This window comes from Rhincodon typus, chromosome 32 (genome assembly GCF_021869965.1).
Source record: "Rhincodon typus isolate 14 chromosome 32, sRhiTyp1.1, whole genome shotgun sequence".
NCBI classification, from domain to species: Eukaryota; Metazoa; Chordata; class Chondrichthyes; order Orectolobiformes; family Rhincodontidae; genus Rhincodon; species Rhincodon typus.
In genome coordinates, this window is record NC_063363.1 from 30,452,853 (window position 1) to 30,464,144 (window position 11,292).

General features: G+C 40.7%; 1 protein-coding gene across 2 annotated transcripts in view; it reads left to right on the forward strand.

The window, feature by feature from the left end:
• Nucleotides 1–11,292, forward strand: part of stt3a (STT3 oligosaccharyltransferase complex catalytic subunit A) — a 36,395-nt gene that overhangs the window by 17,494 nt on the left and 7,609 nt on the right. For both annotated transcript variants that reach the window (XM_048615337.1, XM_020516223.2), the window contains exons 10-14: nucleotides 1,554–1,709; nucleotides 3,065–3,156; nucleotides 5,235–5,390; nucleotides 8,541–8,729; nucleotides 10,424–10,540. In XM_048615337.1, the coding sequence (XP_048471294.1) occupies nucleotides 1,554–1,709; nucleotides 3,065–3,156; nucleotides 5,235–5,390; nucleotides 8,541–8,729; nucleotides 10,424–10,540 (710 nt within the window). The remainder of the gene's footprint in view (nucleotides 1–1,553; nucleotides 1,710–3,064; nucleotides 3,157–5,234; nucleotides 5,391–8,540; nucleotides 8,730–10,423; nucleotides 10,541–11,292) is intronic.

Below are 11,292 nucleotides of genomic sequence, written 5' to 3' on the forward strand. Positions count from 1 at the left end.
CGTTAAGCAAAATACAGTTTATTTAAACACTATAGTTAAAATACAACGGAAGAAAGGAATTTAGAATAACTTAACTATTGGAAAAAATAACCGAATATTGATACAGCATCTATTACTAACTAATTGTTCCAATATAGTAACATACCATAAACACACCCCTTGGCAAAAAGGCAAATTCGGACAGATCCTTTCATGCAGTTCTGCAATCCAGGAGGGAAAAAACATCAATAGAAAATTCAGAGAGTGTAGCAGCCGAGAGACATTTACTGAAGCTCCTAACTCTTCTGAGACCCCAAACAGCTTCTGATGTGACAGGAAAAAAACCAAAACACAGAAATCTGGATCTGTGACAACCGGCCACAACCATTCAGGTTGCTTCCATTGTTCCAACATTTTAAAAAAAAATCTTAAAGGCCTCACTAGTTGTTTACTTAAGTCAGTTCAGTTTCCCTGCCTTGCAACATCTCTTCCAAAAAAAAGGACAAAATAGCCTTTTAAAGAGACAGCATCATCACACATCTTCCCAAGTCATTAGCAGAAGAATGGTCTAACTGCTGTACAGTTGGCAACAACAGATGCACTGTATGATACCAGAGAAAAGAGATGAGAGAGATTAGTAATAATCAAATACTTAAAAATTCAGATCTTAGGATATGAGTGTCACTGACCAGACCAGCATTTATTGGCCTGAAGCATGTGGTAGTGAACCACCTACAACTGAATAGCTTGATAGGCCATTTTGAGGTCAGTTAGGAGTCAACCAATTGCTCTGACTCTGGAGTCGCATGTAAACCACACCAGGTACAGACGGCAGAATTCATTCCCTGAAGGGCAGTGCTTTTAATTTGGCAGACCACTATTATGATCATATGCTGCATGTTATGTAAGGTTTCAATGCTTACAGTTTACATCTAACACTGATTTTGATTTAACGGTTTCCTGAAGATTATGTAAATATCCCCATTTTTCTTTGATGAAATTCCTCTACGTGTGTTCTCCCTGTTTCTGATAGATTAAATAGTTCTCCTAATATTTCTTCCTGTATTTATATGCTGTTCACTTTCACTGTGAAAAGCAAAGAATGCTGTTATTTGCAAGCTAGATGGAAATGGCTATCCTAGCATGTCTCTCCATAAAGAGCCCAAGGACCCTCTACCATCAGGGTCTACAATTGTTTGTGATTGCAAGCCTCTTATTACCACTAGCCTTTCAGAAGTCCCCACCTGAAGTAATCATCAGTAATAGTTTACATTCTGTTTGAACCTGTGTAATCTTGTGCTGATTTCATGGGTTGAAATTGAAGTTTTTTTTCCTGCACTTGCCTTTTTCTGTGCTAGTTGTTAACTTCTGTATCTATGGTGAGGTTTCTTCTTTGTTGCTGCCTTTTAAGGTTGATTACCATTTGCTTTAATAACGTTCTTTACTAATTCAGACTTCTAACATAAAGAATCAAAGTTGTTTTATATTGTATTCACAATGGATTCACAGATTGTAGCAGCTAATGTCCTTGGTTTTTTTTCTGGATATAATTAGGTATGTTGGTTTTATTGCAGGCAAGATTTCCCCATGGACTGGACGCTTCTATTCATTACTGGATCCTTCTTACGCAAAGAACAACATTCCCATCATCGCTTCAGTCTCTGAACATCAGCCCACCACTTGGTCATCATATTACTTTGACTTGCAACTCCTTGTCTTCATGTTTCCAGGTACTTGTGTTTACAAGGGCATGAGAAAGATGACTGTGTGCCCACTCCATCTGCAGGCGACGTGCATTCGTACAACATCTGTCCAAAATCTTCCATGGTCTGTTAAAAGACCTAATTGTCCAAAATTCTTTTAAACAGAAGGTTTTTGTGGAATGGTTATTCTTTCTAAGAGCATCAGTATTACTCCAAGGTGGTGATGGTGGTGACACCTTGACTCTGCAGTTTTCCTCAATTTTTTTACGTTAAAAATGCTACATCATTGCATGTTATATGTAGTTGTCTATGGAATATGCCACACATGAGCTTATCGAATCGTGGAACAGACTTGAGGGGCTAATTGGTCTATTCTTGTTGCTGTAATGAAATCAAGGCTGATCTGCCACCTTTGCCCCATATTAGAACCCTCCATTGTTTTGATCTGTGTCATTTAGAAAATACCCTGTTCTATTCATTTTAGTTCCAAACTTTGTCCGCATGAAATCAAGTTTACCATAGTTTTGCCCTTCACTTTATCATTATCATTATCTTATCATTATCCTTCTGTGCTGCTTACAATGCCATCTACCTTTGTGCCATTGGCAAAATTGTATATGTGACCTTTCTATTCAATTGTCCAAATTATTAATAAAGTGGGTCGACATTGATCCTTGTAGGTCACTGCTAGCCACATCCTGCCAGTTCATATATATTCCCACTGTCTCTGTCTAACCAAGTCAATAATTGTCAATAATTCCATAAACCTCATGGAACAGGCTCCGGTGACAGAAAACCCAATTACTGTTACTATGTTCTAGTCTGTGAAACGCAAAGAATTGGCATTTATTGGGGAAAATGCTGTGTTTTTCTCCACTGGAGTATCTTGGAAATTTCAGTTACTCAACCACTTGCTTAATTTTCTTTGTAGAGGTTTAATACAGCTGAGTGATCCATTGTACCACTACAGGTAGTTTTGAGTCAAATGTCAAGTGATGGCTGCATCACATCACGCAAAGTTTCTGCAAGATTTGCCAATTTTAGAATCAATTGATTTTAAGACAGTAAGCATCCCAGGGGCTCCTGTAACAGGTCCCTGTTTTGTTTTTAATTTCTGGAGCTTTTTTAAGATTCTCAAATTATCACGATGAGATTTGGCCTCATGTACAATGGATTATTAGGCCGGGCATCTGGATTATTTTAATGGTTGTGATGTATTTCTGGTCATTCTGAGATCATGAAGTGTGGAATTTAAGTCATATTTTCATTTTCTTTTGCTTTTCTGTGTAAGTAGTGAAACTGGGATTTGACAACAGTTTGCAAATATTAAACGGCTACACTTCCATCTGACTGCAATATCTTTTTCTGCTTTCCTCCTGCAGTTGGTTTGTACTATTGCTTCAACAATCTGTCAGACGCCAGGATTTTTATCATCATGTATGGTGTCACCAGTATGTACTTCTCAGCGGTGATGGTAAGAATCATCCTGACCCACACCCGATATTGCCAGTGGAAGTGTTTGACTATGAACAAAGACATCTGAACCTCTAATTAATTCTTTTACCAAAAAATAAACAGCAAGGCTGTAATGTTGGAAGTGCTGTGAACCTGTATAAAATTTTACTGGTAGTTAGTTTTGCTGCTTATGAAACAGCCTGAAGTAATAGATTACTGAGTAGATTGGGATTATATTCATTGGAATTCAGAAGATTGAGGGGGGATCTTATAGAAACATATAAAATTATGAAGGGAACAGATAAGATAGAAGAGATAAGAGAGGATGTTTCCACTGGCAGGTGAAGCTAGGACAAGAGGGCATAGCCTCTAGATTAGAGGGAGCAGATTTAGGACTGAATTGAGAAGGAACTTCTTCACCCAGAGGGTTGTTAATCTGTGGAATTCCTTGCCCAGTGGAGTAGTTGACGCTACTTCAGTAAACGTTTTTAAAGATAAGTTTGATATTTTTTTGAACAATAAAGGAATTAAGGGATACGGTGAGAACGCGGGTAAGTGGATCTGAGTCCACGAAAAGATCAGCCATGATCTTATTGAATGGCGGAGCAGGGTCGAAGGACCGGACGGCCTACTCCTGCTCCTAGCTGTTATGTTCTTGTGTATTAATATTATCACCCTGTATGCTGCATAAGATTCATACATAGCAGTTTTGATTTAAGAACTTTTACTACTGCTATAGTATGTTGGTCAATGTGTTACCTAAACACAGCAATCCTTCACAGCCATGCATTATTCTCTGAGGTCCTTGTTTTCCCAGTTGTTTCTGTTTTCTTAACTCTAATGAGACGGCAAATCCCTGCAGTATTATGTGTATTGTAAACACATTATAATTTTGCATTTTAAAACAAACTTTGGCATGAGCTTCTTTGAACAGGACAATTTGTGGGGTCAAATTCTGCACCACCGTGACCTCAAACTTGTAATCTGATGTTTCATGCAAAGTCTTTTATTTTCTTAAAGGGAAAAGGAAGAAGACAAAACAAAATTCTTGCTATGGTTTCCAGGTTAGGAGTATTTCTAGTATCCTGTACAATTCTTCACTCCTGTTTTCCTTCTTTCCCTCTGTAGCAGTGAATAGCAGAACAGTACATCTGCAAGCAGCCAATCCTTTGAACTTGCCTCACCAGACCCTAGGCCTTGAATTGCTATACCTGATATCCTTATGAGCCAAAGAAAGTGTAGTGTGTGTTTATATTTAGTTGCAATGTCTGATTATTCTCTGAACTGCATTTCTGTTCCAAATTCCAGCACTATTTGCAGTTATAAGGTGCTTAGCCATACAGCTGTTGTGCAGAGCTGAATTCAGGTCTCAAGTACATTTAAAGAAATCTTTCACAGTGCAGCAAAGTTTAGAACAATGTCTTTTGGCCCTCCCCTCATTCTGGAAAATAAAGTCAGTGCTTCCCCAGGATTTTGTTTGACGTTCCTATAAAAGTCTTGATTTACTTCCATGTTCAGGCCCAACAAGCCACTTCTCTCTCACTGCGATCCGTCTAATCATATCGACTGTTTCCGTGCATCCTATAGGGATCCTTTTGAAAATAGCAGGAGCAGTGAATCACCGGCAAATAAGGTGACATTTTGGTATGCAGCGGCACTTTGCGCTGCGACTGTAGGCAGTGTACACTCCACCCAATGGAACTTCTTTGAGATTTTGTGCTAGTAACATCACCAAATCAAGCCAACAGGGATGGGGCCTTGACTTCACATTCTCCTAGTATAGAAATGTCAAAAAAGAATTCTGGATGTTCTGGTTTATTCTGTAAAATGTGAAAGGACATTGAAAAACAGTAACCGTCTTCATGCCAAATGTTTCTTCCTGTCATTGCTCATGTTGCTGCATCAGTGCCTCAACAACAGTCTACCTGTTCCCTACTGTCACACTATGTAGGCATTGTATACATTCCACACTGCATCCTCATCATAACAACCCTGGATTCAGACCCAAGACCAAATGTTCTGGGAGAATGTATTACCCAGAATCAACTTTACTTTTGTTATTCATTTTACCTTTCCACGTTTCTTTGGTCTCCACAGGTTCGGCTTATGCTGGTCCTCGCCCCAGTAATGTGCATACTCTCAGGAATTGGTGTTTCTCAGGTGCTGTCAACTTACATAAAGAATTTGGATATCAGCCGTCCTGATAAGAAATTAAAAAAGCAACAGGACTCCACTTATCCAATTAAGAATGAGGTATGATCGACCCTCCCTCAGTTTCATCAACCTCTGGGATGAACTATTTACTACACTAACTGTGTCATTAAAGTTACACTGATGGCCAAATGGGTGAAAGCATTGCCGTGTCAGCAAGGTATACTCATAGGCTATACTGAGTTAGCAGATCTCAGCTGAGATCGGATGGGGGCATTGTGACTGGCATTCGTAGGACAGAGAAAGTCAGCCAAGTGTTTCACTTCTGATCCGCATCCAATGCTACCTACTGGGAAGTGGGCTTTAACAGGAGGATGATAGGCTCCACTGCTGGGTGCTGTGGACTGGGCTAGATTAAACCGTGGATGAGGACAGAATGAGCTGTGATGATCTATGTTCATCGCAGTCTAGGTCTGGTAATGAGGAATTACCGTTTAAGTGATGCAGTAGCTGATAATATTAATCTACGATGTCCATGTTGATATTTGTTCTGCATTATATTGATCAGAATAGTACCAAGTTCCAGACTTGTTTCCGGAGAAGATTAGCTGAACTTGACTGGATGACAGTGAGGGTATTTCCAATTGTTCCTTGACCCGAGGGCTGTAGGACCAAAAAGGTTTTGAAGCTCCTGCTTAATCACAGTGAATATTCAATGTGGTGATAATTCCCTTTCTCAGTTAGCTTGCTCCTTTGAAGCTTGGCTGTTAAAGTGTGGCACTGCAGTGCTATCGGTTCCAAGATTCTAGGATCATCCAGACCATCCGTAGGAAAGGAAGACTGTGGGAGGTACTGTATTATTAATAAATTCACAGATGCCTATGGATTAATAAATAGAGCTCCGGGAAAGCATGATCCATGACAGCAGCTTGCAGCCTGGACACTGTCCCTCCAAGTGGAATTGGAGCTGAGGGAATAAGGCAGCAGAACATGAAAGGCTAGGCTGCTAGTTTGAGTACATCATAGTTATAGTTTTGTTCGATTGGTAGTGATCTAATTAAATGCAAGAACCTGCTATTCTAATTTCACACCCAGTACCCTGCACAGTGTCATCATGAATCCAATAACACGTGCCACGTGGAATTTGGTTGGTAGCATTTAATCTAGCAGAATACTAAACACAAAATTTGCGTGGAAGATTATTTGCCTATTTCATTCTTTTCAACACTCAAGTTAACACTATCCAGTACAGAGCAATTAGCCTGGAATTATCCACCATCATTGGTACACTGTGGCTGCTGCATGTACAATCTGTAGGGAGCACTGCAGCAACTAGACATGGTAACTTCCAACAGCGTCTCGTTCCCTTGTGACACCAAGACAACGAACACCAAGGACAGCAGTGTTGTGGGAACACTGTCACTTCTGAAGCACATCATCCTGACTTGGAGTAGGTTGCCAGTCCTTCATTTGTACTGGAATTCCCTACTTCAGAGCATTGAGGGGACATATGTGTGACCATATCAGCAGAGATTTATACAGGAGGCTCACCACCACCTCCATGGTGATGAGGAATGAACATTAAATCTGACCTATCAGAAAATTAGAAGAGGTAGGAGTATCCTATTGGAGTGTAACTGTAAACCCAGCCTGTCTATGTTTGTATCTATTTATAAGTGGTTTGAACCCAGAGCAGCATTTAACCGTTCTCAAGTACAGTGTTCTGGCTGCTGCATTACTGTAGGTGCTGTTCTCCACATCCAAGTTGTGCCCACTTGTATGATAAGAGGAGGGACTGAGTATTCATTTTAGTTGTCACTACTTATTGCCATCAGTATTTTTTTTAAGAGAATACTCGTGCAGCTTTGTTAATTAAGTGCCACACACCCCCTGTGATTCACTGTGAGAAATTCTTCAAGGGTACATAGGTTCAAAGTTTTCATGAAGTGGCCTTTTGCAGACAAGGTGGCTAAAACAGTTTTCTCTCGTACACCCCCTGGTATTTTTATTTTGTATTTTCTATTCAACCTGTTCAGAGTTGTTATTTCACACCTCTGAAGTAGGTGGGACTTGAACCTAGGTCTCCTGGCCCAGAGTACTAACACTGCATCAGAAGAACCCTTGCTTCTCCTGATATACTGTTTCTGCACAGAATTGCTGTTATCTGTTCCACACCATTGCAAGTTGAGTGTTTGGAATGGATACTGACCAAAACATCTTGGCTACAATCTGAGGCCTCAGGCAGTGGAACAGTGCATCCAGTCAGATTAGCAACAGCATTCCGAGGTTAAAGAATGAACGATCAACCAGGACCCTGCCTTATTTTCTGGGACGTGCATATATGTGATAACATCTGTGATCAAGTAGCCTGCCAGTAATGAATACACACAATTGTCTCTGAAGAATAGTCAGAAAGTGTATCAGTGCTGGGCTTTTGACATCTATTGGGTATTTTTTCATAACAAAAACAAAGTTGCTGGAAAAGCTCAGCAGGTCTGGCAGCGTCTGTGAAGGAAAAAAATCAGTTAACGTTTCGAGTCCAGTGACCCTTCCTCAGAACTGTTCTGAGGAAGGGTCACTGGACCCGAAACGTTAACTCTGTTTTCTCCTTCACAGATGCTGCCAGACCTGCTCAGCTTTTCCAGCAACTTTGTTTTTGTTCCTGATTTATAGCATCCGCAGTTCTTTCGGTTTTTATTGGGTGTTTTTCATAGTTTCTCACTGCTCCGGACAAGGAAGTGAGTCACGCAGTCCAGCAGTGATTCAGAAGTTTCGGCTTTCACACTTGCTTGTTTGTTTGTTTGTTTCTTTCTTTCTCATTTTGTTTTCAGATGGTGTCTGTATATGATCCTGCCATTCGTACCTCCTCCTCCAGATATATTTTTCATCAATTGTTCCTTTACTGCTCCGTTTAGTATTGCCCCCCGAACCCTTTAGGGTAGAGGATAGGAGTACATACCAATCAATTACCTTCCCTTTTGTTATTTATTTTGCACACCTTCACCAAACCCCCTCCCTTCAAAATAAAGCATCCATTTTTCATCCTGATTAATGGTCATCAACTTGAAACATTAATTCTGTTTCTATCTCTGCAAGTACTGCCAGATTCTAGTATTTGGAACACTTTCTGTTTGTATTCCAGATTTCCAGCAATTGCATTATTTTTGCTTTTCTCTGGAGAAGTTTGTGTTGTTGCTTCTGGGAGACGATGGAAATATTCAATAACGTTTTCTGTAATTTGTTCCGATTTAGGTAGCGAGTGGAATGGTGCTCGTAATGACCTTCTTCCTGATTACGTATACCTTTCATTCCACTTGGGTGACCAGCGAGGCATATTCATCCCCCTCCATTGTTCTGTCTGCTCGTGGAGGAGATGGAAGCAGGATTATCTTCGATGATTTCAGAGAGGCTTACTACTGGCTCAGGCACAACACCCCAGAGGTAAGTGTACACCTTGTAACTGGATTCAGACAGGCCTTGGCAGAAGCCAGCAAGTACATCTCTGATGCCTCCCTGTGTGAAGCAGGAAAAGCATTCGAGTTTTGTCTGTTCGGTGTTTTTGATGATTCATGCTTTTGTGACGCAAATCTGAAATCTTTTGTGTTTTAATTGTGTGGGAGATGAGACCTGTAGAACAAACAAATGCAATAGAACTGTACTTGGACAGAGGCTTGCTGAAAAGTGACCACCCTTTGATTTTGTGCTTGCTGCCTTTGGGACTGTCTACTCAAAGCAGAATTAAGCAGAAGTGATTTTGTTAAAATATCCACATGTTCTGCAGGAATGAGAAACAATTCAGTCTCTTTAACAAGTTTGTTGACTAGTACTTTAGCTTGTATTTGCTATGCTTGAAATCTTTGAATAGTAATATTTAATGCAGAATATTTGTGTTGACCAGTCCATATTCCAGTACCCCTCTTAAGAGGGCAAGTTTGAATATACATTAGTGCACTCTTCCTGTGATAATACTGATCCTGTATCCCTTGTCAGTGATTTGAAATACTCATCAAAATGTATATACATCTAAGTAATTAGTAGAAATATTAGAGGGGAATTTGTGTGTTACTTTTGTCCAGAGACTGATGGAGACGTAGAACTCATTGCCTGAAAGAGTAGCGGAGGCAGGAACTCTCCTCACTTTTAACAGGTATTTGGGTTTGTACTTTGGATGCAGGAACCTAGAAAATATGGACCAAGACCTGGTAAAGAGAATGAGGTCGGTGGCTGTTTTATAGCCAGCATAGACACAATGGGCCAAATGGCAACCTCTTGTGTTGTGTTGTAAATGACTATAACTCTAAAACAAAATAATGCGTTACTAACACGGTGATTGGATTGTAAACCCAGATGCAGTTCTTCCATGGGTGAATTACCAGACTGAGTTCAATAAATTATCCAGTTAATGCATTGATGCCACGAAAGATGCAACATCGTTTAAAACTTGCTACCTTTCAAAGAAGGGAATCTATCATACTACCTGGTCTGGACAGTAGATGACTCCAGATCCACACACTGGTACCTAATGCCCTCCAAGCAAATAGTGGCTTTAGGCAGCATCAATTTTGTTCCTCTGTAATCATAATAATCATGCTTCATGCTCCGATTCTGAAAGTCTGAATGTGTCTCCCCAACGGGCTAATTCCTTTATATTTCCATGCCTGAATCAGTTGCTATGCTTCATAAACGCCACATGGATGAGAGTGTATTGTCCCTGGAAACATGTCCTTCCAACAACTTTAGTAACCTGTGCCAGTTTGACGGTATGTATCTGCGGACCCACTATGATTACAGTGGTTATTAGTGTAACACATATCACCAAAAACAAAAAGGAACTTATTTTTATTCTGGAAAGAGATTCTGGATTTTGTCTTTTAATTTCCTGGGATTTTATTTCCTCTTGCCTTTCTCATTGGGGTGGGGAATCTATGTTAAGCAATAAGGTATTGTAATTTGGTGAAACAGGCTGGATGGACCAACAGGTATTTTCCTTTCCATCATTGTTTATACATTTGAGTTTCTGCAACGGTGTTGTGTAGATGACCTGTGCTGCTTCATGTAAACTGGTGCTGAGTGAATCGAGTGGCTGATCTACCTTCATTGCTGGTTTGTGTTACATGGAATCTGTCTGTTTTCAGGATGCCAAGGTGATGTCGTGGTGGGATTACGGTTATCAAATCACAGCAATGGCCAATCGAACCATCCTAGTAGACAATAACACCTGGAATAACACTCACATCTCCAGAGTCGGGCAGGTACGTAGCTTTAGAAGAGAGAATTTCACATCAGAAACCGCAGTATACAAACACTGAAAAAGAGTCCAAGATAAACCTATTGTGCTGGGCCGACTTTCAGATTCTATGAAACTTAGCCTTTCACCATAATTTATCTGATATTCGGGCCAAATCTTTCTCTCCCGTTCCCTTAGTGAGCAATGCAGTGCAGGTAGTTCTCTTATAATGCAATAGTTACATTCTTGTGTGACCTCGCGCTTTCGAAAACCACGTTGTAGGGAAATCGCTATAGACAATCGCTATATCTGTACAGCAGAAAGTTCACGTTATCCAAACAGCGTCCACTATGTGGGCGGCACAGTGGCTCAGTGGTTAGCACTGCTGCCTCTCAGCGCCAGGGACCCAACCGCGGGTGACTGTCTGTGTGGAGTTTGCACATTCTCCCCGTGTCTGCGTGGGTTTCCTCTGGGTGCTCTGGTTTCCTCCCACAGTCCAAAGTTGTGCAGGCTAGGTGGATTGGCCGTTCTAAATTGTCCATAGTGTTCAGGTCTGGGTGGGATTCTCTGAGGATCAGTGTGGACTTGTTGGGCCGAAGGGCCTGTTTCCACATTGTAGGGATTCTGTGATTCTATTCATCATAAAAACTGAAAGAACTGCGGATGCTGTAAATCAGGGACTCGGACAAAGTTGTTGGAAAAGCTCAGCAGGTCTGGCAACATCTGTGAAGGAAAAATGAGAGTTAAAGTTTCGGGTCCGGTGACCCTTCCTCAGAA